Genomic DNA, 26,562 nt, shown 5'->3' with positions numbered 1-26,562 from the left:
AGCTTGTCTTTCGCATCTCATTTGCATGAAGTTCAGAACTGATGCCCTTCCTGTTTATCTGTCCTCTCCTCTAAACACACTCACACACACACACACACACACACACACACACACCTGCGCAGCATGTCCAGGTATCTCTGACAGTCCATCAGTTGCTTGTCTCACACCTCATTGATCAATCAGCTCATGCAAGACATGAGGAATGAACCAGCTTTCCCACAGATCCGAGCATTTCATGTATCAGAGCAAGGTTATTATAGTTTAGAATTTTTAAAGTTGTTTTATTTTAATATCGTTTTCAAATTGGCTAAGAAATTCAGTTTAGTTTTTATTAGTTTCATTAATATTTTTGTTAGTTTTAGTTTAGTTTTTATTTTATGAACACATTTTTATTTAGTTTCCGTTTTAGTTTCAGTTTTAATGAAAGTTTAGCAGAATCAACAGATCACTTCCAGAGCGAAGGCCAAAGAAAGACTTTAATAATTTAACCTTAGTGAGGCAAATGTTTAGCGACAAAATTGACCCGTGCTGAGACCATTGACCCATGCTTAATGTCACATCTAATGGTGTGTTGAGATATTTAATATGAAAATGAAAGTAGCCTAATTTGGTTATGTGTCTTTTTTTTTCTTATTTAACCATAATCATGATATTGTAACTGACTTGTCTTGCGCACTTTTCCATGAACATCCGCGCATAAATCATAACTGGGACTAATGAAATTCAATAATAACGGCAATCGTAAGCCTATTTAAAGGCTCACATTTGAATGTGTTTTTTTCTTTATTTATGAAGAATTGTAAGCGTGTGTATGATGTGATTTAGCCTATGCATATTTATTTGTTTGAAAGTTTGGCAGTGATCACGAAATGCTCGAGCAAGTTTTGTATTGTTTACAGAAAGGTGCGTTCTCGTCTTTTTTTCTGTTAATTATCATGTTGCGTGTCTGTTTTTCTTCAAAGCACCAACTTGCCTAATGTTGGGTTGATTGCTTGTGTTAGATGAGAAAATTAACAAGTTTGCCTTCCTGATGTTGTAGATTCGGGTCGCGACTCTCGGTCTTATGTCAAACGGTTCTGGTGTGGTACAGAAATAAATATATAGTGCTGCTGTGGGATAACAGTTAAGTACTGCTGGTGCAGGTTTACCAAACAGGACCCGTGCAGGACTCTGCTTTAAACCGCTTTGCGTCTCTCCGTCAGAGATGTGCCATCTACAGGTATTTAATTTATTTTAAGATTGTTTCATGCCACAGATATTTGTTCTAGTGTCTAAAGTGCATGGATGAATCATTTACAGTAAGACCAGGAGCATAGTAAGAAAGTAAATAGAGTGAGTTTTGAATAAAACACTTAGTCTGGTTGCTAGGGTCTTCTGAGTGGTTGCTAGGGTGTTTCTATGTCAAAGGTTTGTTTTCTGTAAGGTCTCTCAAACCGATCTGATCCGGACTGAACCGGTCTGCTTCCTGTGGTCATGTGAAGGTGACCTGCTCTCACAGATTCATGCGCTGGATGTTTGATGTCCAGGGCTCGATCTTTCCCCCCAATGTGTGTTCAATATAGAAGATAAATTTCACTCCAGATTGCTTTGCTCCTGCGTGGAGGTTGTTTTAAAGGGTCTTGCTCTCTGAGAGCGTGATAGACATAGACAGACAGCGAGAGAGAGAGAGAGAGAGAGAGAGAGAGACGTTTTCTGTTATTCCAGCGCTGAAGCTGCTCGTTCTGGAGCTCCTGTGGGATTTCAGAGCTCGACTCGGTTTCTTAGAGAGATTTCTCATCACAGAGCTACATGACTGTGGAAGTGGACTGATGGCAGAGACGCAGGGCATTTCTCATGTCTTTGTTTCTGAAAGAGGTCAGAGAAAACTCAGATATAGAGCAGAACGACAGAACTGAACAGTATGGCAACTCAAACACACTTCAAACATTGATTGGCTCATATTTAATTAATGTTGTGTTAATATTGAATTACTTACATTTTTAGTGCTCTCAGCACTATTTTTAGTAAAGATTTTTTGTGTGAGGGTTAGGGTAAGGGGATAGAAAATACATTTACATTTAGTCATTTAGCAGACGGTTTTATTCAAAGCGACTTACAATATAATACAATACAGTTTGTACAGTTGAAAAAAACATTATGCTTACGGAATGTCCTCTCCTGTGTGTGTGTGTGTGTGTGTGTGTGTGTGTGTGTGTGTGTGTGTGTGTGTATCATGGGTCGTCATGGCTCACGTATGATGGATGCTGCTGGTAGTCCTGTTTGTTTGGTTGCTGACATTTAATGTATTTAAATTCTATTAAGTTGTTTTGCATTCTGAACAAATTTAATTATTACTCATTAAGATTTTAAAACAGCACAAACATAATTAATTTACCCGTGCAATAATTAACTCAGCTGATATTCAGCATATAATCATTTCATGATTTATTTTTTAGTTTGCATAAATTCTGACAGTCAGATTTATGCTTCATCAAACTGAACATAATTCAGCACTGCCCCCTGCTGGACAGACTGTCACTTTAATAGTGCTGTTTATTAGGTCAATCATCACTACTAGTGCTTATGGTAACACGAAACATTTGTGCATCGTCCTGCAGCGTTTGAATGATTGCTGTTACTGTACTATGTGATCAGATGTGACACTACATTAAAAACTAAATGACTGATTTCAGTCAACACCAACAGAGATTGAGAGAAGCACAGAAACACATGGTCACGCAGCAGGACACACTGATCTTACTGTCTATAAGTGGATTTACACACATTTATTCTGACGTGTAATTTCAGTGACTGAAGCTCAGCTGCAGTGTTAATGTCATGTAGAGAAAAGAAGAGACTCTATAAACATCTCACTGTTACTGATTTGTTATGCAGCTCAAAGCATTATGGGTAGAATCTCTCATCAGTCTATTTTAATTCATCAGCACAATTTCACTGATGATCTGTTATAAACCCAAAACCCAGGATAGAGGGGCTGAGTGAATGTGGTCTGGACTGTGTGGATGAGGCTCATTGTGTCAGAGACGCTGAAGAAGGACAGAGTTCCTGCTCTCTCATCCACAAACACTCCTATTCTCCTGCTGATGATGGACTCTACAGGGAGATCAGTCTTTATCTTATTGTGTGTGAATGAGTAACTGGAGGGAGAGCAGCACAAACTCCAGGACTGATCATTATTTCCAAACATACGCTCATCACCCCGTCCCTTCCTGCTGATGCTCTTATATGACACTGATATACGCACACCATTATCTCCACTCCACTCCAGCTCCCAGTAACAGCGTCCACACACACTCTCTCTACACAACACCTGAGAATACACATCAAATCTGTCTGGATGATCAGGATACGGCTGTTCTGTGTAAGTGTTAGTTATCACTCTGTTGCTCTCAGACAGACGGAGGCGTTTATTCACTGTGTTCAGATCCGGAGTGAGCTGATGGGAATCTGATGGAGATAAAACACATCAGAATCAGGAATTATGAATCTGATCTTTTTATGTAGCTGGACTCTTCATGTTCAGTGTATCATCACTGTCTCAGTACAGAAGAGCAGATATCCTGTGCTAATCATCATTTACATCAATTATAAAACTCTTCTTTCACCTTCTACAGAAGAACATGAACACACTCAGTGAGTTTTTCTGCTTGTTGTCTTACTGACTTACATTGTAGGAAGTCCTTCCTGGTCCATAAAGCAATGTTGGTGAGTGTGACTGTGGAAATCAACAGACATGAACAGTGTGATTCTCATGATCCTGCATTCATTCCTAACACATTTCTAATATGATGTTCTCCATGATATGAGATGATGATGGACTGGTTTCTGAGAGCAGATGAATCTCCAGGACTTTACCTCTGTCTGAGATCTTCTTGAGCTCCTCTTTGCAGAAATCCTCTAGTTTGTCTCTCAGCTGAAGGACAGATTCTCTCAGACCATCAGAAGAGAAGAGAGGAGTGAAGGGATTGACATTTCCGTCTGTAGATTCAGGAGGAGCTGAGAGAGACTGGAAACTCTACAGAAAACAGAAATCAAAACTCATCAGCTCCACACTTCACCCAATAACCTGCTCCAACATCAGATTTGTGTGGCTCTTGTTGATTTGACTGATCTTCAGTAACTCACCTCAATCCAGCACTTTCACAGCCTCAGCTTCATTGTTCTCATGTTCATTAAATCACATTAGAGCTACAGATTCTAGTATTTGCTGCTTACACTATATGTGAACTTTCTAAGAAATTGTTTGGATGATAAAACATCTTCTGTGAACATAAATGTCCATCTAACAGCTCAAGCTCATCAATGGAGTCTCATTGCAGAGTAGATTTGCTCAGGAAAAGCAGCTCAAAGGCTATGTTTAGATTGATAGAGTGGTTAGAGACATTGAAACGTCACAAGGACCCTTAAGATACGCTCAGGGTTGGTTTGGTTTCAATACGGTGAAGCATTGCTGATATACAGCCTTACTTCATGTTTGGGGTCTTCATGGTCAAATTCATCAATGTGCTACAGGCAATCAAGTTTGAGGATCAAGTGATCCAATTTTGATGATTGTTCCAGACTCAGAATCAGTACTATCGAGTTTACTAATTACACCATGACATGATGAATCAGAAGGAAAAAAATAGGTAAAAAGTGGAAATGTTAGTGAAGTTTTGAACTGTTGGTGGCACTAGTGGTGTTTGACAGCTAAATATATCTTCCAAAGAGATTTCCAGAACTGAAAGCTAGGGATGCATCGATCCGATACTCAGGATCGGTATCGGCTCCGATACTGGCATTTTCTGTGGATCGGGTATCGGTGAGATGAGACTGATCCAAATCCGATATTGTGCGTATACTATTGTGTTATTGTTAAGCCCCACAAAAGCACAAAAACATTATAAAGCACCATAAAATCAAAGTCCAAGTGTTCTGAAGCCGTTCCATAGTTTAATGTGAGGTACAGTTGAATATTTAAGTCGTTAAATTCAAGTTCACATAAACGCTTCTCTCCGCTGCGTCTGTCTGTCATCCTCCATTCAGCGTTCAAACTGTGCCACTCTCGGTTACGACAGTCAAGATGATCAAACTCTCTCCAAGAGGGCACAATAACTAAAATTTAAAACTGTTGAAAGAGAAAAGGCTCAAATTATCGGCCAGATTTAATAAGCTACGCATCAATATCTCTTTCCTCTGTGCTTTGAACTTCTTAATGCGGAGCTGCGTGCTGTGACTCCGTGCTGCTTCAAGCGCATCATTCTGCACACGGGAAGTGCATAAGCACTTTGTGCCACTCTCTGTTGGAGCTTTTCGTATTATAATGCTTTTGCTCAATTAAAGATTTTTATTAGACGACCGATCGTCATTTCCAAAAGACAAATATTCCCCTTCAGAGTCAGAATTGGCGAATGACATTTGCAACACATTCTCACGGTACAACACGGTACAACCATTTGGCAATTTTCTCTCATAAATCTCACAATTTACTCAGACGCTATGAACTGAACTGCTTCCGCATCAAGCACACGATAGCTCACTTGCTCTGCCATTTCCTCGAACAACTTGAATTGAACAATTACATGCCGTAATTTTGGTCTAGAATCGAAGTACTACGTCTGCCATCTAGTGGTAGAGAATACAAATGAGATATTACACCATATTAGGAACTGTAGTTTATTATATTAAACATGACGTCGCAATTGTGCGACTTTGGCGCTCAGAGGGTTAAGTCAATAACAAGTTGCAAAAAAAAAATCCCTTACTACTGTTATTAGTCTTCTCCCTGACTGCGATGCATACAATCCTCCTAGCCAATAAATTTCCATCCATGTTCCTCTCTGTTGGACTGAAAGAGCCTTCTTAATCCACTCATTATTCCAGCTTTAAAAGTCTACTTGCTGTCACGGTTGGAGACGGATGACTAATGCAACTTTGCAGTTGTTTTTTTTCTCCATCTCGAGTCATCCTCGACTGTTGCGTTTACCCTACAATAACAATACTTTTTGTTGGTTGTAATAAAAACTCGGAGCAATAATTTTTTAGCAAAAAAACGCACAGAACAAGAAGTGAAACATATTTTTCACATCACTCATGAAGGAATCCATGATCACCATTCGCTTGCAGTATTACATTAACTCTGCCCGCACTGAGGTAACGCGTGTTTTTATCTCATTTTCTTAGTTTTTTTTTCACCTTATTTCCTGCTCACACTTTTCTCATCCTAATTTTACAAACTGCAAGTTACAAAACACACGCATGCTGACTGACACTGATCTCTGGTGGGTGCAGTGTTCTCCGATCGACTCAGGTATTACACACAATGTTAAATAGACCCGGGACCCGAAGTAATAGATTGGGACCCGGCTGACCGACCCGGACCCGGCTGACCATTTAAAATATAGACGGGTCCCGGGTCTTGGGTCCTCCGTGAAGATCTCTAACTCAGCTACTCGTCCCCGGCGATGCGTGTTGCATTAGCGCAGTCATATCTGACTATAATGTCATATAGCCTAGTAAAATTGACATATGTGGTTTCAACAACCAGATGTGTTTACACATGTCCAGTTTCGTCTGGAAGTGGTTTGAGCGATCGGATTTATATTACAAAACGCATGAAGTGACCAGGTGTAAACAGCCCCTATATATTTTTTCATGTTATTTTTCATTAAAATGAGTTGTCTAGTAGATTGTGTTTAATACACAAAAGAGTGACACAGAAGTATAGAAATTCTACATTGATAAAAAAAAAAAACTGCTCTGGTATCGGATCGGATCTGAATAAATGGTATCGTTGCATCCCTACTGAAAGCCATTTGTAAGCGGCGTCTCTTTCAAAACAAGACGATCAGATGAGAGTCTGACTACAATAAGACACTCTTAATTCACTTTTTAAGTATTTCTATCATGATTATTGCTAGTTTTTCACTGCAAAACAGCAACAAAAATTAAAAATGCTGCAAATATCGCCACAATTTTTGAGAAAAGCCACCACAAATTCAGTCATTTTAAGCCACAAAACACTGAAAATATTCATTAATTCATCAATGTTTTACAGGCCAATAAAAATCTATTTTATCAAGTTTGAGGATAACCTGATCCCATTTTTGATGAATGTATTATAAACTTCACTGATTTCACCATAATGTAATGAATCAGAAGGAAAAATGAGGTAAAACGCTAAAATGTTAGTGAAGTTTTGAACTGTTGGTGATGCTAGTGGTGTTTGACAGGGAAATATATCTTCAGAAAGAGCTGAGAGAAATTATTCCTAAGAGATTTCCAGAGCTGAAAACCATTTATAAGCAGCGTCTCTTTCAAAAGAAGACGATCAGATGAGAGTCTGACTGATGATTATATAATAAGACACTCATGAAATGTTTCTCTGTGAGTCTGGTGTCACAGCAGGATCTGCTCAAGTCCACTATGATGCTGTTCTTCTAGATCTGTGTTACCTGCAGGAACTGGATGTGATCCTGTGTGTGTGAAAGCTGCTCCAGCTCAGCGTCTCTCCTCCTCAGATCATTGATCTCCTGCTCCAGTCGCTCCAGTCGTCCTTCAGCTCCACTCACTGCTTGCTTTTCCTGATCTCTGATCAGCCGTATCAGCTCAGAGCGGCTTCTCTCAATGGAGCGGATGAGCTCAGTAAAGATCCTCTCACTGTCCTCCACTGCTGTCTGTGCAGAGCGCTGTTAGGACACACAGTGATTCAGGATTCAGTGAATCTGAACTGAGACTGAGACAAACTTCTCTTCTTCTCCAGACTCACCTTATGAGACGCCACAGCCTCTCTCAGCTGCTGGAGATCTTTCTCTCTCTGCTGGATTATCTGCTGGAGCATCTCCTGCGTCTCCTTCAGCTGATTCTGCAGGACAAACAGATGATAGTGAATCCCACAGAAAACTACTGGCACTAAATCATCATGTGATCAGATGAATCTAGTAAACGTAGAGTTAGGCAGTTTAAAGGTCACTTATAACCAATGGCTGTAGGTTCAAACTCCAGAAGTGATGATTGGTTACAATCATCGTACATGAATTATCATGAAGAATATGGACTGTTTCACATCCTAAGCGTAAGTATTATACAAGTGAAACTGAAGCTTCTCAAAGTGCTATTTTAGTCTTAAGTGCTGAGAATTCATGAAATTTACTCCTACTTTCAAACTTAAGTATAAAAGCAAGTTATCCCATTTCTTAAAGCTAAGAATCACTCTTAATCTCTCAGGAAGGAAAATGTTCTTGAAATGTTTGATGACGTGCAGTTAATCAAACGGTTACATTTCCTCAGTATTTCAAAACGAGCAAAGAACATTTACATTACCACAGAACATCATAAGATTTCTGAAGCAGCTCTCTGTGCTGCATCACTAAAGATATGCACATATATTTTTGACGAATAATAATGATAATTGTCTTGCTATATACAGTATGTACTATCATCGATAGACTACACCAGTGATCCTCAAATCTGGCTCGCGGGGTCCACTTTCCAGCAGAGTTTAGATCCAACACTGATCAAACTCACCTACCTGTGATTTTCTAATGATCCTGAAGACATTGATTAGCATGCTCAAGTGTGTTTGATTAGGGATTACACTTCACTTAAATTACCACTGAGATGCTTGATAACTAACTTTTAAGGGCAGCTCTGAAGCAAGAATTGTTTTACACTTAAGTAAATTTTTAGCAGTGATCTTGAGAGTAAATACGGGCCCTGGATTCAGTCAGATTTACTGAATAGAAACTCACCTGGTACTGCATTTAACTTGCATATTGACTGATAGAAGTATATATTTTGTCAAAGAGTAAAGAGTAAAGGTAAAGAGCTCACTCCATTATTTTATGTTGCTTAAAGCCTGTTTTAGGGAAGATTGTGTTGATTGTGTAAGGTTTACGGTGCGTTTTCAGTGAACAGTGAAACTTCTTGCAGCTGCTGTTCATTACTGCTGTCGTGTGCAGTGTGAATGCTGTCAGCTGTTAATATGGGGTTTAATATAAACACATTAAACTATTCTAAGTATCAGCAATATTTCAACAGTGTGTAGTTTTAAATACCTGTTTCTCTGTCCTCTGTGCTGCAGCTGATACAGTGTCGTGGTTTTTATGATCATCCGTCGTACACAGCACACATATACATTTCTGGTCAGTGCAGCAGAAAACCTCAAGGATCTTCTCATGTTTCTGGCAGATCATCTTCTGCAGTCGTCCAGTGGCTTCTGTCACTTTGTGTGGCTTACGTGAATTAAATTCTTCATGACGGTCAAAATGAGTTTGACAGTATGATTCCAGACACACCAGACAGGACTTGACAGCTTTGTATTTTCTTCCAGTACAGACGTCACACTGCACATCTCCATCTCCAGCATCACAGTCAGCAGGACGTTTCCTCTTCTTCAGTTTCTCCACCACTGCAGCCAGCATGGTGTTTCTAGCTAAAGCAGGTCTTGGACTGAAGGTCTGTCTGCACTGAGGGCAGCTGTAGACTCTCATCTGATCCTCCTGATCCCAGCAGCCTGTAATACAGCTTTTACAGTAACTGTGTCCACACTGGATGGTCACTGGATCCTTCAGGAGATCCAGACACACTGCACACATGAACTCATTCTGATCCACCGAAATTCTGGCTTCTGCCATTTTCCTGCTTGAATACAGAGACACAAACTCACAACAGCTCAACAACTCTTCAGTTTCTCTTTCCCTGAACTCAGGTGATTCCTGTTTCCTGGTTCTGTGTTTGAGTGACGTGTGTAAAACAGGGTGTGTGTTTGAGTCTGTAAAGCAGGTTCCTCATTCCTGCTCCTGTAGAGATTAATAAAGATGTACTTGAATGTTATTAAAGTAAATGACCTTGACCAGTTGATTTAGGTGTATTTAATTCAGATCAAACTAAATTCTGTATGAAAGTGACACTCCTGGACCAGGAATGGGGAACCCTGATTATGAAATGAATACAAACACTTAATGAATACAGGTTACAGAGAAGCAGGACAACAGCCTTAAAAATTGCAGTAATACTGCATCCTAATTACTACAATTGAACTGCAGGACTGCATGATCACACTGATGGATCTGTTTTGTAAAAGAGGTGGGGGTTCAGTCTTCACACACACTCACTCACTCACACACTGACATACACTCACACTCTCTCTCAGTTTTTAGTTTTAGATACTTTATTGTCATGATCAATATTTGTACATTCGTATTTCCAAAGCATTGCAGCGTTGCTACATACAATCAAAACGGTGCAAAATGTGAATAATGCAAAACAACAAAGGAAGAAAGAAGAGAAAAAAAAAAACAGTAATTGAAATGCAAAAAATATAAAATAAAATGGCATTAAAGAATAGAATAAATTCACAAATAAAATAATTAAAACAAAACAGTATGAAAGAGCATTAATAGTGCTGGAGACAGACTGTAGTTGGATCCCCAATTGTAAGTCGCTTTGGATAAAAGCGTCTGCCAAATGACTAAATGATAATGTTTTTTTTTTTCTACTTGAATCCATGGCAAGTAGCAGAAACACTTAACCTGTTAACCTTCACTGCCATTTGTGGCCTCGCAGGTGAAAATAACCTACCTAAATTAAAATGGTAACAGTTTGTGACAAAGTGTGCTTACACAAACAAATTAGGTATCTTTGGAAAGAAGAGACTCTGGGCTTTACTATCTATCATCCAGAGTTGATAATGCTCAAAAAGATAAAAAGTTATAGGCACTGACGTGCCTTGAAAAATATTTTTCCACACTGAATGTTTTTTTTATTTCATATACAAATACATGAAATAAGTCCTGGAGCAATCCAGAAAAGTAATGGATCGAAAGCCACGTGGCTCATGAGTTCATATTTCAAATTTGAAGAAGATACCGTGAAAAATGAGATTCCTGCAATATTTTTTCTGAAACTATTTATAGTCCCCCCACCCCCCTGTTTGAGGAAAAATAACCACCAAATGGATTACAGAATTATACAAGCTATTTTAGTCATTATACATGTTCCTGCATAGTTTTTCAATTATAAAATAATAGACAGATTTATTTGAGCACTAAAAAATACAAAAATAATTATTTGAGTAATAAAAAGGAAAAAAAATAGAAAAAAATGCTTTGTATATAGTATGTATACTGAAGTATTCTTCGTTATTCGTTATTACAATGATAAATATCACTGCCAGACGTGAAGTGATATTGCCAGACATGGTCATAGAGTCAGTAAACACACGCTGATGTGCTTCCATTCAGATTATAATCAAACAGATGGGCCATATAATCAATAATAGCTGATCAATGAATCACAATGATAGCCGTCATAGAGTCGCTAATAAACACGCTGATGTGCGTCCATACAGATTATAATCATGCAGACACGGCCACATTCCCCACACAATACACACACACACACATATAAAAAATGTAGAAGAAAAAAAAAACAGTTTTTTATGGATAAAGCAGATCGCTAAGTTATGCCCCGCTCAGATGACAGCGTGCGTCACAGAAGCGTCACTGCCGGCAGGAGGGAGCGCCAAATTCAAATAATCTATATTCCGCTTTTCTGAGACTTTTTTTTCCGTAGACGGTCTCATTATGTTTGTAAGACCGTATTCTACAACATCGTTTTGTTTTTTTACCACCAAGACGCTGTTTTTGAGCGTAATTTATTCCATAACGGACGCGAACAATAACTCTCTGAAGAAATGAAACGTAAACAAAGGAATATTCATCCTTATTACAACGTTACTGTTTCGCTGGACTAAAAGTGCTCGCTGGGATGTTGTTCTGTGGACCCTTACCTCTCTAACTAAACTGGGATTTCAGCAGTGGACGCGTTTGTGGCTCGTTATTACAATGATAAAGGTACGTACGGCTTTTTTACTCTGCGTGTTTGGATGTGTACTGCTTACACAAATGTAGCAAATTTGTGCCACTCATTCCTTATAAGCTTTCCATCGAAAAACAGCGATCTGTCGTCGATGCTTGAGGCTTAGACCCTCAGAATGATATATAGTTTGACAAGATTAACTTTGTCCCGTTTCATTTATTCTATTAGAAAACAATGACACATGCAAACAAAGAGCGTTCAGTGCGAGGTCGCTCTGGTGAACGTTAACAGGTTAAATAACACGTAAATATCAGGTATGATTTATTTGTTTCACTTGTTGAACAGAATCTGTTGCAGGAGCGAGTCAAAGTCTGTTTGAACATCTCTGTGGTTAGATCAGTGTGCACAATAATGTGTCTTTGACCTTCATTATGTATGTTTTGATTATACTGTGTTGTAAATAAAATACACATAATTTAAAACCCTCATTTTTTCAGTCTCCTCACACTCTCTTACCTGCCTCAGTCACACTGATGGGCCATTAGCAGCTTTAGGGGAGGGCCCTTTGTCTCTCAGGTGAAAATCACTTAATATTCAAGCCCATTACCACTCCCTCGCATATTGGCTTTCGAAACATGTCTTTAAAAATTTAAATCAATATATTGTTTTCTGTGAGCAAATAAACAAGATGATTTTCACATAATTTTGAAGCAAAAATTCTAGGCTACAAGATCCGGTTCTCAAAAGTCTTGTGAACAATTGTTCTGTATGTGTTTTATGGCCTTATTTTAGTGACTTCAAAATTTTTGTTTTTCACTAACCATGCATAAACGTTGATTTCTCAAAAATGCAATCATGTACATAAATGCTGCTAACATATTATTGTAGCCCAGTTTGTGCTGTTTACAGTGTTAGTAGACTTTAGCCATTTATATTTTTATAAGCAACTGAAAAAAGCACAAATGTCAGGGCATGTCAAAAGTTCTCCAGGCCCCCAAAACACCCTCAGACCCCAGAGGGTTAATGTCATGAAGAGAAAAGAAGAGAATCAATAACATCTCACTGTTACTGATTCGTCATGCAGCTCAAAGCATTATGGGTAGAATCTCTCATCAGGTCTATTCTGATTCATCAACACAGTTTCACTGATGATCCATCAGAAAAACTAAACCCAGGATAGAGGGTCTGAGTGAATGTGGTCTGGACTGTGTGGATGAGGCTCGTTGTGTCAGAGACGCTGTAGAAGGACAGAGTTCCTGCTCTGTGATCCACAAACACTCCTATTCTCCTGCTGATGGACTTTACAGAGAAAGCAGTCTGTATGTTATTGTGTATGAATGAATATCTGGAGTGAGAGCAGTACAAACTCCAGGACTGATCATTACATCCAAACCAACACTCATTACCCCGTCCCTTCCTGCTGATGCTCTTATATGACACTGATATACGCACACTACCAAATTGACTAGCACTCCACTCCAGCTCCCAGTAACAGCGTCCACTTACACTCTCTCTACACAACACCTGACACACACAATCAAATCTGTCTGGATGATCAGGATACGGCTGCTTTGTGTTAGTGAATGTTATCACTCTGTTGCTCTCAGACAGATGGAGGCGTTTATGTGCTGTGTTCAGATCCAGAGTGAACTGATGGGAATCTGATGGAGATAAAACACATCAGAATCAGGAATTATGAATCTGTTTGATCTTTTCATGTTGAACTCTTCATGTGCAGTATATCATCAGTGTCTCAGAACAGATGACCAGATATCCTGTGCAAATCATCATTTACATAAAACTCTTATTTCACCTTCTACAGGAAGAACATGAACACACTCCGTGAGTTTTTCTGCTTGTTTTCTTACTGACTTACATTGTAGGAAGTGGTTCCTGATCTTGGGAACAATGTTGGTGAATGTGACTGTGGAAATCAACAGACATGAACAGTGTGATTCTCATGATCCTGCATCCATTCCTAACACATTTCTAATATGATGTTCTCCATGATATGAGATGATGATGGACTGGTTTCTGAGAGCAGATGAATCTCCAGAACTTTACCTCTGTCTGAGATCTTCTTGAGCTCCTCTTTGAAGAAATCCTGAACTTTGTCTCTCAGCTGAAGGACAGATTCTCTCAGACCATCAGAAGAGAAGAGAGAACTGAAGAGATCATCATTTCCATCTGTAGATTCAGGAGGAGCTGAGAGAGACTGGAAACTCTACAGAAAACAGAAATCAAAACTCATCAGCTCCACACTTCGCCCAATAACCTGCACCAACATCAGATTTGTGTGGCTCTTGTTGATTTGACTGATCTTTAGTAACTCCCCTCAATCCAGCACTTTCACAGCATCAGCTTCATTCTTTTCATATCCATTAAATCACATTAGAGCTACAGATTCTAGTATTTGCCACATACACTATATGTGAACTTTCTAAGAAATAGTTTTGATGGTAAAACATCTGCTGAGAACATAAATGTCCATCTAACAGCTCAAGCTCATCAATGGAGTCTCATTGCAGAGTAGATTTGCTCAGGAAAAACAGCTCTATGTTTAGATTGATAATGTGTTTAGAGGCATTGAAACTTCACAAGGACCCTTAGGACACAGTCAGGTTTGGTTTGGTTTCAATACGCTGAAGCATTGCTGATATACAGCTTCACTTCATGCTTGGGGTCTTCATGGTGAAATTCATCAATGTGTTACAGGCAAATAAAAATCAGTTTGATCAAGTTTGAGGATAACCTGATCCCATTTTTGATGAATGTATTATAAACTTCACTGATATCACTATACTGTAATGAATCAGAAGGAAAAAGTGTATTGACTCAGTGCATCTCAGTGTGGTATGGAAACAGCTCAAATCAGGACTGCAAAGCACTACAGAGAGTTGTGCGCTTAGCTGAGCGCATCTCAGGGTCTGCTCTCCCCTCTCTGCAGGACATCTACCTCAAACGCTGCAAAAGTAGAGCTCTTAAAATAATCAAGGACTCAAATCACCCTGCTAACCGACTATTCACTTTGCTTCCATCTGGTAAGCGCTTCTGTAGCCTGATGGCAAAAACTGAGAGACTTAGGAGGAGCTTCTTCCCCCAGGCCATCAGGCTCCTAAACTCTAACTCCGTGTCATAACATCTCACGACTCCATGTAAATATCTCTATATCAATAAGTTATTCATAATTTTTCTCTACCTCATATTGCTGCTATTTAAATACCCTGTACAACTTTTTGCACATTCTTTTGCACATTCCTTCTTATATTACTATTTAAGTCAACAACATACTGACCTGCACATTTATATTTATATTTTTTATTTTATTTTGATTTTTTTCTACTTTTCTTTTTCTTAATATTTATGTACATTCTGTGTTTTGTATTCTATATAATTGCACTATCCTTGGAGCGGACCTGACTTACATTTCACTGCTGGTTATACTCTGTATAATTGTGTATGTGACAAATAAAAAATCTTGAATCTTGAAAATTAGGTAAAAAGCTGAAATGCTAGTGAAGTTTTGAACTGTTGGTGATGCTAGTGGTGTTTGACAGGGAAATATATCTTCATAAAGAGCGGAGAGAAATGATTCCTAAGAGATTTCCAGAGCTGAAAACCATTTGTAAGAAGGTTGATGAAAGAAGATGATCAGATGAGAGTCTGACTGATGATTATATAATAAGACACTCATGAGATGTTTCTCTGTGAGTCTGGTGTCACAGCAGGATCTGCTCAAGTCCACTATGATCCTGTTCTTACATTTACATTTATTCATTTAGCTGACGCTTTTATCCAAAGCGACTTACAATTGCTATATATGTCAGAGGTCGCACGCCTCTGGAGCAACTAGGGGGTTAAGTGTCACATTGGTGGACACATTGACACATTGGTGTCTCACAGTGGATTCGAACCCGGGTCTCTCACACCAACGGCATGTGTCTTATCCACTGCGCCATCACCACCCACTCTTCTTCTAGATCTGTGCTACCTGCAGGAACTGGATGTGATCCTGTGTGTGTGAAAGCTGCTCCAGCTCAGCATCTCTCCTCCTCAGATCATTGATCTCCTGCTCCAGTCGCTCCAGTCGTCCTTCAGCTCGACTCACTGCTTGCTTTTCCTGATCTCTGATCAGCCGTATCAGCTCAGAGCGGCTTCTCTCAATGGAGCGGATGAGCTCAGTAAAGATCCTCTCACTGTCCTCCACTGCTGTCTGTGCAGAGCGCTGTTAGGACACACAGTGATTCAGGATTCAGTGAATCTAAACTGAGACTGAGACAAACTTCTCTTCTTCTCCAGACTCACCTTCTGAGACTCCACAGCCTCTCTCAGCTGCTGAAGATCTTTCTCTCTCTGCTGGATTATCTGCTGGAGCATCTCCTGCGTCTCCTTCAGCTGATTCTGCAGGACAAACAAATGATAGTGAATGTCACAGAAAACTACTGGCACTAAATCATCATGTGATCAGTTGAATCCGGGAAACATTGGGAGAGGCCGTTTAAAAGTCATTTATCTCATCTGATAATCAATGGCTGTAGGTTCAAACTCCAGAAGTGATATCGGTTACAATCATCGTACATAAGTTATCATGAATAGTTCGTATAGTTTGTATTTTTTATCTTCTATTTTTTAGTTTGTATAGGGTAAATACTTATATATAGTATACTTATAGTTAAATTTGTCAGTAGGTTAGTTGTGTATAGGTTTATAGTGTTTTTTACTTCATTGTTGTATGTCTGTATTTATGTAGCACCGTGGTCCTGCGAGGCACGACATTTCGTTCCACTGTATGTCCCCACATGTAGCAGAATGACAATAAAGCTCAACTTGACTTGATGAAGCGTAAGGAGTATCAGCAATATTTCATCAGTGTGTAGTTTTAAATACCTGTTTCTCTGTCCTCTGTGCTGCAGCTGATACAATGTTGTGGTTTTTATGATCATCCGTTGTACACAGCACACATATACATTTCTGATCAGTGCGACAGAAAACCTCAAGGATCTTGTCATGTTTCTGGCAGATCATCTCCTGCAGTCGTCCAGTGGCATCAGTCAAACTGTGTCTCTTTCCTTTAAACCAACTCTCATGTTGTTCGAGGTGATTCTGACAGTATGATTCCAGACACATCAGACAGGACTTGACAGCTTTGTATTTTCTTCCAGTACAGGCGTCACACTGCACATCTCCAGCTCCAGCTTCACAGTCAGCAGAGAGTTTGGTCTTCTTCAGTTTCTCCACCACTTCAGTCAGCATGGTGTTTCTAGCTAAAGCAGGTCTTGGACTGAAGGTCTGTCTGCACTGAGGGCAGCTGTAGACTCTCATCTGATCCTCCTGATCCCAGCAGCCTGTAATACAGCTCTTACAGTAACTGTGTCCACACTGGATGGTCACTGGATCCTTCAGGAGATCCAGACACACTGCACACATGAACTCATTCTGATTCACTGAAATTCTGGCTTCTGCCATTTTCCTGCTTGAATACAGACACAAACTCACAACAGCTCAAGCACACTTTTACTTTCTCTTTCCCTGAAGTCATATGATTCCTGTTTCCTGGTTCTGTGTTTGAGTGACATGTGAAAAACAGGCGTGTCTTCAAGTCTGTAAAGCAAGTTGCTTAGTGAGGACATTTGGCCCTCACAAGTGTAGTTAAACAAGTACACACACTCACACTGGTTTCCATATTTTATGGGGTCATTCCATAGGCGTAATGGTTTTTATACTGTACAAACTGTATTTTTTATCCCCTTACCCTAAACCTACACCTCACACAAACCCACAGGCATTTTTAGATTTTCAAAAAACTTAATTCTGTCTGATTTATAAGCTTGTTTCCTCATCAGAATGAGCTTTTTGGGGACCAAAAAAAGGTCACAAGGTCAGACTGGTGGAGGACTATACTGGTGGGAGCATTTGGTATTCATAATGTAGGGAATCCTAGGTACATGCACTCTCTCTTTCTCAGTTTCAGTTTTAGGTGCTTTATTTGCATGACAAATATTGTACATTCTTATTGCCAAAGCATGGGCATTACAGCATTGTTGCATACAATAAAACCGTGCAAAATGAGAGTAATGAAAAACAGCATAAAGAAAACAAGAAGTAAAAAGGGTGGCATTAAAGAACAGAAAGTACACAAGTAAAAGTAAATAAAAGTAATTATAATAATTCAGTGGGAAAGAGCATGAATAGTGCTGAGACAGACTGGAGTTGGATCACTTTGCTGCTAGAACAGCAGTCGCACGTTCTCTTAGTAACATGGGCAGTTTCTCATCGTTTGACAGAGACTCAAAGTTGTGGTGTATGTTATTAATTTTATGATAGAACGTTTTGTGAGCAGTTGTATGTTTTGGCTAATTGTTGCTTTCTGGTTCTCCTCTGCTGTTTTCAGCCCATCTGTGAGTTTACTGGGCTGTGTGCTAATGTTAGTGTTTGTCAGTAATTTGAGTGGGGTTAGTTCTCTGACAGTGAATGCTCTGAGAGATGAAGGATCTCAGTCTGTTATCATATAATCTACAGTACTATTCCTAAGACATCAGCAAAAGGTGTATCTTCCTAAAGTGTTTCCTCATATCCTACTGTTGACAGTGTACAGACTAGGGGTGTCCCCGACTAAGGATTTTCATAGTTGAATCGTGAATCTTCGAATCTTGCCAATAGTCAACTGATAGTTGAATCACATGTTTGGGGGTGGGGCCAAAATACATTACCAAGAATCAAGTCAGACATTGGACAGTCATAATTACTGACGTTAACACACAGGGGAAATGTGTAACGGGTGCCTCGCAGATACAAAAATAATGTTTTATGTTTTGATTAAAAGATAGTTAACATTAAACGTCAGCGAAACCCTAAGAATTCAAATTTTTTTACAATAGTGCTCTCATTATAACGTTATGTATATGACAGTAGTTATTAATGTTCTGCATTTGAACTGCGCGCGCTGAAGATGACCAGTAGAGTGAAGCATTTGATAGCAGGTTTTTAATCTGTGGGATTTAATTAATTTATCTCATATAGAATACGGTTCGTTATTTATTCAACATAACGTCAATATTATGACTTATAGGCTATCTGCACAAAATGCCCTGAATATGGACGCGTTCTTCATGCAACAACGTGCAGAAACGTTTTATTATAATAGTATTCTCATTATATTATGTATATGACAGTCCCAATCATAGTTATTAATATTCTGCATTGTTGTTTGTACTGCTTGCGCTGCGTGCTTGAAGAGATAATCACAGTTACTACAATGAAGCACTTTACTGCAGTGCAACTCAAATGCATCTTGTACGAGACAAATAATATATACACGATATACTGTATATAAACCGGCTGAAATATTTTGAAATCACTTACACCCTACCTGATCAAAAAAATTCAGTAAAAGATTAAAGATTTAAATCCTTGCCGCCAAGATGTTGGATTAAGTGAAACTTAAATCTATAGGGGTGGTTGGATTTATTCATGCATGTTATTAAAAGCTTCTTTCTTTTCAGATTCTTATTTACAAGTTTATCTCAATAGGCTGTATATTAACTTACTGGGAGAAAACCGGTAGTTCTATGTGAAATCAGACATTGGGCACCCCAATATACTGTAGCCAAAATGGCATGATCATAACATCCCGCGAATATAAGACTGTGAGATTGGGAGTCGAATCGGGCTCCTGCTATCGAAGCATTGAATCGTCGACTATTCGGGGTCACCCCTAGTACAGACCCAGACTTTGACAGAGCTGCAGGAGATCTTTCCCACTGTTATTGACAACATGGTCATGGTTATTTCTGTGGAGGTGAAAAGAAGGGTTATTCATACAGGACAATCAACTGTTAATATATTTATTACCTTGTGTGTCTGTGAAATCCAGTAGTCCTGTTCGTGAGTTTATCTGTACAGTTGAACACATTTCCCTGGGCCTGGAAGTGACTTGTCCCAAATGATGTCCAAATGGAGGGTGTTTCATATGTTCATGTGGTGAAACAGTGGGTTTTTCCGGGTTTTTGCGCACACATTTACTTTTTTGACGTTTTTGGTCTCTTATTGTGATGCTGGTATGGTGAGTCAGGTGCACATTGGGCAGGAGAGCACATCCTCTGGAGATGTCAGCGTTGACTCTGTGGATGGTGTCTGGGTGAATGTCTCTGTGGAGTAGGAGAGTAGATATGGTGATCTTTGCATCGGGACTCATTGGTGCTTGTGTGTATAATGATGTCTGAAGGTGTGTCAAAACTGGAGTCAGAGAGTATTCTTGTTTTTAGGCACCAGAGTTTTGTGGATTTAGGGCCTGGAAACAGCTTTTTTCCTCTTTCTCCATTTGAATCCATAAGGATGGTGATTTCAGTCTGTGTGTTTTGTGGCTGTGGTCTCTCAGCTGGGTGTGAGGTGTGGCTGTTGAAGTCTTCTGATGTTCCTCACCTGGGTTGCTGGGGGTTCAGGTGTGTCTATTGGACTGTGGGGGATTGCTGGGTAGCAGTGAAGAGCTGGGGTTGGCTGTGTAGAGGTTGTGGAGGGCAGTGAGAGCTTGAACTAGAGCTTGATTTAGAGGAGTAGAGAAACACTTCATCTGTGTTTTTAAGGTCTCTATCTGTGCATCTCTCTGTTCTAGCTCAACTCTGAACCCTGTGAACTCTGGTGTCAAGTACTCTTTCATTTCTAAAAAGTGTTTTTCCCATGATGTGTTTTATTTATTTTCTGCAAAGTCTCTTTTGAAATTGTCTCTGTCCTGGGACAGGATGTTAATTTTTCCCTTCAGCTCTTGGATGGACACTTTCAGGTGGTATCTTGTTTGGCACTGAAGTAGAAGTTTTGGCTATGAACTATGGCTATGCTCACTTATTTGCAGTATTTCCACTTCCAGCAGTGCTAGGCTGTGTTGTAGTTGATCACCATAAAGAGATCATGTGTGAACAGGCCATTTTTAAAATACTGGTAAATTCATTCCTGCAATTTACTGGTATGAGAAGTTACATTACCAGTAAATTGCCAGAATTCTGCTGTGTGTGATCGCAGAATGAAGATTACTAGTATGACCACATATGAGTTCAGAACACACTGACGTAAGATGTCTACTCCGGGCCAATCCAGAGCCATTGAAATCAAACTTCAACGGCTCTGAGCCAATCATAACATTCAGGTGACGCTGGTTGAGACTGTGTGTAGTCTGGATTGAAGTCGTCTAATATGAAGTCTCTGGGCCAAAAGAAGCTGCATGAATGAAAACATCAACAAAAACACTGACCGGGAGGAGGTCATTTCCGTTTAATGGCATCCTTTTTTATGACTGAAGGCCAGTCTGATACCAATACTACTAATGTCCCTATGAATTTTTTTCCCCCTAATATCTAACCATTGACTAGCCATTCAACATTACAGTATAATTGAGAGATATCAATTTTAACATTTATTAGACTTTAAAAAAATAACTTCTAATTTAACACTTTAACCTTCAACCCCATTTAGGGCCTCGCAGGTGAAAATAACCTACCTGAATTAAAATGGTAACAGTTTGTGACAAAGTGTGCTTACACAAACAAATTAGGTATCTTTGGAAAGAAGAGACTCTGGGCTTTACTATCTATCATCCAGAGTTGATAATGCTCAAAAAGATAAAAAGTTATAGACACTGACGTGCCTTGAAAAATATTTTTCCACACTGAATGTTTTTTTATTTCATATACAAATACATGAAATAAGTCCTGGAGCAATCCAGAAAAGTAATGGATCGAAAGCCATGTGTCTCATCAGTTCATATTTCAAATTTGAAGAAGATACCATGAAAAATGAGATTCCTGCAATATTTTTTCTGAAACTATTTATAGTCCCCCCCACCCCCCTGTTTGAGGAAAAATAACCACCAAATGGATTGCAGAATTATACAAGCTATTTTAGTCATTATACATGTTCCTGCATAGTTTTTCAATTATAAAATAATAGACAGATTTATTTGAGCACTAAAAAATACAAAAATAATTATTTGAGTAATAAAAAAGGAAAAAAAATAGAAAAAAATGCTTTGTATATAGTATGTATACTGAAGTATTCTTCGTTATTCGTTATTACAATGATAAATATCACTGCCAGACGTGAAGTGATATTGCCAGACATGGTCATAGAGTCAGTAAACACACGCTGATGTGCTTCCATTCAGATGATAATCAAACAGATGGGCCATATAATCAATAATAGCTGATCAATGAATCACAATGATAGCCGTCATAGAGTCGCTAATAAACACGCTGATGTGCGTCCATACAGATTATAATCATGCAGACACGGCCACATTCCCCACACAATACACACACACACATATAAAAAATGTAGAAGAAAAAAAAAACAGTTTTTTATGGATAAAGCAGATCGCTAAGTTATGCCCCGCTCAGATGACAGCGTGCGTCACAGAAGCGTCACTGCCGGCAGGAGGGAGCGCCAAATTCAAATAATCTATATTCCGCTTTTCTGAGACTTTTTTTTCCGTAGACGGTCTCATAATGTTTGTAAGACCGTATTCTACAAAATCGTTTTGTTTTTTTACCACCAAGACGCTGTTTTTGAGCGTAATTTATTCCATAACGGACGCGAACAATAACTCTCTGAAGAAATGAAACGTAAACAAAGGAATATTCATCCTTATTACAACGTTATTGTTTCGCTGGACTAAAAGTGCTCGCTGGGATGTTTTTCTGTGGACCCTTACCTCTCTAACTAAACTGGGATTTCAGCAGTGGACGCGTTTGTGGCTCGTTATTACAATGATAAAGGTACGTACGGCTTTTTTACTCTGCGTGTTTGGATGTGTACTGCTTACACAAATGTAGCAAATTTGTGCCACTCATTCCTTATAAGCTTTCCATCGAAAAACAGCGATCTGTCGTCGATGCTTGAGGCTTAGACCCTCAGAATGATATAGAGTTTGACAAGATTAACTTTGTCCCGTTTCATTTATTCTATTAGAAAACAATGACACATGCAAACAAAGAGCGTTCAGTGCGAGGTCGCTCTGGTGCAGGCTAACAGGTTAAGTGAACTGAAAACAATTTTCACATAAACCCATTATAATAAATTATTATATATTTTACCTGTCATATTTACCTGTGCCCTTTAGCAGAAATATACAGAAAATTGAAATTGAAGTTTTCAGACACTAACTTCTAAATTAAATATAGATGAATCCTTAAAGCTATAAAAGTTATTGTTCCCTATCGATACTCCACTCGTACTGCGTCTTGCTAAAGACGCTATGGGAAAAAGCCTTTTTTCTCCTTTACTGAAGCCTTATTCAATCACGCAGTGAAACTGCACGATCATTGGTTCGTGCAGTGTGTTAAAAACGAACCAATGTGTCGGCAGCGGAGCTGCATGAGCCTATGGCGACGGAGCCCGCCAGATCCCGCCAGAATGGGCGGGGTTATCTGGCTATATAATCGGCCGTCTGGCCATAGGATCCTCAGATTTCTTCTCCTTCAGCGACGACATCTCGCCTTCGCTGATCCCAAGAAGCCGCCTCGCCGTTGACACGCCTCGCAGCTGAGCCAGAGACCTCCTGCCAGCTGAGACGCCGCTTTCACCGCGCTCCAGCCCCGCAGAAGCCCCGGTCTGTTCGCTGCCGCCATCCGGTGAGTGCTATAAAAATGCATATTTATCGGCGTTGTTGCAAATGCCGCAACAGCGAGTGTGGCTCGTGCAGGGGATCCTGCACGATGCAAAGAGCAGTGAGCACGTGCCGCCTGTCTGGGTCTCGCCCACGCACTGACTGCGCGCTTACTGAGACAGCTCGTTCGAGTATGAGTCTCACTCTTCCCGCTCGCTGTCCGTCTCTGTGGAGGCAGCTCCGCTCTCCCGTTTCCCCTCTCTCAGCAAAGCTCGGAGAATGAAACATCAGAGCCACGGAGCTTCCTGCAGCGCTCGGATCCGCCGGTGTTCACACGTGAGAATCAGAGCTCCTCCTTCATTGGGCGGCTCTATTCTCTTTGGCGGACCGGAGTGGAAAGTTATGTGTGTGCGTCACTGAGACTGCGCTCACACAGGCAGCCTGCTTTCACCGAAAGCCGGGCTTTACTCTGATTTGCTCGCGGTCCTCTATGTAGCAGGCCCCGCCTCCCCCCTTCTCTTCTCCCAGTCACCTCGGAGACAGGAACAGCGAGTGAGGCTGAGCAATCAGGTTGAGTGATTTTTCGCGCCGGCTTAGCCCCGTGTGTTTCACTCTGCATACAGCGCTTTGATCTGCCAGCGCGTGTGGATTAGCGCGCCTCATTACATTGAGTGGCTCAATCCTTCTGCGCGCATTGTAAAATGCTGCGCTGGGCGGCCACCCACTCACGTTTATTTTCTCCCAGTCACCTCGGAGAAAAAGACGGTAAAATCGCATGGCTGGGCGTTCAGGCTTGAGTGATTTTTCGCGCCGGCATAGCCCCGTGTGTTTCACTCTGCATACAGCGCTTTGATCTGCCAGCGCGTGTGGATTAGCGCGCCTCATTACATTGAGTGGCTCAATCCTTCTGTGCACATTGTAACATGCTGCACTGGGCGGCCCCGACTCTCGCGTTTCTCTTCTCCCAGTCACCTCGGAGAAGGAGACGGATAAAAAAAAAATAGGCTTGAGTGATTTTTCGCGCCGGCATAGCCCCGCGTTTTTCACTCTGCATACAGTCTTTTATCTGCCAGTGTGTTTACACTAAGTATTAGCGCCTCTTGCAGCTCTTTGATCTGCCAGCGCTACTTTCATTATGAAAGCTTCAGTCTGTCCCTGCCGCGCTCACGGTCCCTTTCTTCAATGAAGGTGGCCACGCCTCCCCTGCTCTAGTGTTTCTACTCTCCCAGTTATCTCTGGGAAGAAACTGCAAGCTCCAGGGTTCGCGCGATCAAGCTTGAGTGAATTTACGCCAGGGCAGCCCCGCGTTTCACTCTTTGATCTTGGCTCGCCTTCTTCAGTGAAGATGGCCCCTCCCCTCGTCCGCTACGAGCGGATCTGAGAGGATGCGCGCGGCACTTTTGATCTGCTGGTGTGTTTACACAATGGTAATTAATACCCCTCTTCTAAGAGTGGTTGATCCTTTTAGGCAGATCGAAAGCAAGTTGTCACTATGATTATAACTGACAGCTTCAGACTCCTGACGCTTCTGGGCTGTGCCCACGGCCCAAATGGCCTCTGTCATGCCTCCAAACACCCCGTTTAGCTCCGGGTGCCGATGGCAATGAGTTTGTGGTAAATACTGTTGTGAACACTGGGCCCTTTCAAAAAGCGCCCACACAACTGATCGCTGTTATAGCAAGGAAATAAAACACAAACATTTTCAAAAGGGAGCACATTCCTCTCCCTCTTATCACGAGCTTCAGGTCCCCGCTTGGCGGCCTGCCACTCGAGTTTATCCAGCCCCTTGCCACGCGGGCCAAGGCCTGGAGGGCCATCCCCGGAGTGTCAGAATGGGTTATACGGATAATAGAACGAGGTTACTCACTCCAATTCGCTCGCAGACCCCCGCGCTTCAGCGGCGTGGTCTCCTCTTCTGTAGACGGCTAGAACGCTCACGTTCTACGTTCAGAAATGATGATGCTGTTGAAAAAAGGAGCCATAGAAATGGTTCCTCCAGCTCAGAGCGAATCAGGCTTTTACAGCCATTACTTCCTCGTTCCCAAGAAGGATGGCGGCCTCCGGCCCATCCTCGATCTCAGACGCCTGAATCGCACCCTCGTGAGGAGGTCGTTCAGGATGATCACACTGAAGCAGATCCTCTCGCAAATTCGCTCAGAGGACTGGTTCTGTTCCCTGGACCTGAAAGACGCATACTTTCACGTCCAGATAGCCCCCCCATCACAGACGATTCTTGAGATTCGCCTTTGAGGGAGTGGCTTATCAGTACACGGTCCTTTCCTTTGGACTGTCCCTGGCCCCACGCACTTTTACGAAGTGCATGGACGCGGCTCTTTCCCCTCTCAGGCAGATGGGAATCCGCATTCTCAATTACCTCGACGACTGGCTCATTCTGGCCCAGTCAGAGGTACAACTACTCTCACACAGAGCCCTCCTCCTCAGCCACCTAGAATGCCTGGGGCTCAGGGTCAATTTTGCCAAGAGCGCGCTGTTTCCCAGCCGACGGATGTCGTTTCTGGGAACAGTTTTGGACTCAGCTCAGATGAGAGCTGTGCTAGCGCCGGAACGCGCTCTGGCCATTTAAAAGCTCGCAGCCTCCTTCCAGAGCGGCACCACTCGCCCCGTCAAAGCGTTTCAGAGGATGCTGGGCCTCATGGCCACAGCATCGCCGGTGCTACAGTTGGGCCTGCTTCGCATGCGGCCCCTTCAGCGCTGGTTGAAACCACGGGTTCCACCCCACGCATGGCGACATGATCGCCTACATATCAGGGTGAGCCAGGCCTGTGTAACAGCCCTGGTCCCCTGGAAGAACCCACGATGGTTCAGAAAGGGTGTGACCATAGGGATGGTCTGCAGCAGGAAAGTTGTCACAACAGACGCCTCCAACATGGGTTGGGGGCGCTGTGCGAAGGCAAACCGACCTTTGGTCGAAGGCGGAGCAGAACCTCCACATCAACTGCTTAGAAATGCTAGCAGTGTGTCGAGCCTGCCAGTTTTTCCTGACAGAGCTAAAGGGACGACATTTGCTGATCCGTTCAGACAACATGTCAGTGGTGTCCTATGTAAATCACCAGGGAGGTCTCTCCTCGAAGCGCCTCTTCCTTATGGTAGAGCGACTTCTGGAGTGGGCTCAGCTCAACTTGCGCTCGCTGAGAGCAGCAAATTTGCCG

At 41.2% G+C, this 26,562-nt stretch overlaps 2 protein-coding genes across 3 annotated transcripts in view; one reads left to right on the top strand and one right to left on the bottom strand.

Moving 5' to 3' along the window:
- LOC306887728 (cyclin-dependent kinase 14) overlaps positions 1-26,562 on the top strand; it is a gene marked incomplete at both ends in the record, with an annotated part of 151,773 nt that overhangs the window by 107,740 nt on the left and 17,471 nt on the right. The gene's annotated exons all lie outside the window — the stretch shown is intronic.
- LOC306887269 (uncharacterized protein) lies at positions 2,921-17,309 on the bottom strand (the record flags this gene model as incomplete). Its single annotated transcript, XM_079444887.1, has 12 exons — positions 16,687-17,309; positions 16,105-16,200; positions 15,791-16,024; positions 13,864-14,023; positions 13,676-13,723; positions 12,938-13,460; positions 9,036-9,708; positions 7,748-7,843; positions 7,434-7,667; positions 3,856-4,015; positions 3,668-3,715; positions 2,921-3,447 (listed from the first exon to the last, which is right to left on the bottom strand). Exons 1-12 carry the CDS (start codon positions 17,263-17,265, stop codon positions 2,921-2,923), a joined length of 3,378 nt encoding a protein of 1,125 aa, XP_079301013.1. The 5' UTR covers positions 17,266-17,309.

The sequence above is a fragment of the Barbus barbus genome, assembly GCF_936440315.1.
Source record: "Barbus barbus genome assembly, chromosome: 21".
Lineage (NCBI taxonomy): Eukaryota > Metazoa > Chordata > Actinopteri > Cypriniformes > Cyprinidae > Barbus > Barbus barbus.
This window is presented reverse-complemented; position numbering and strand designations above follow the sequence as displayed.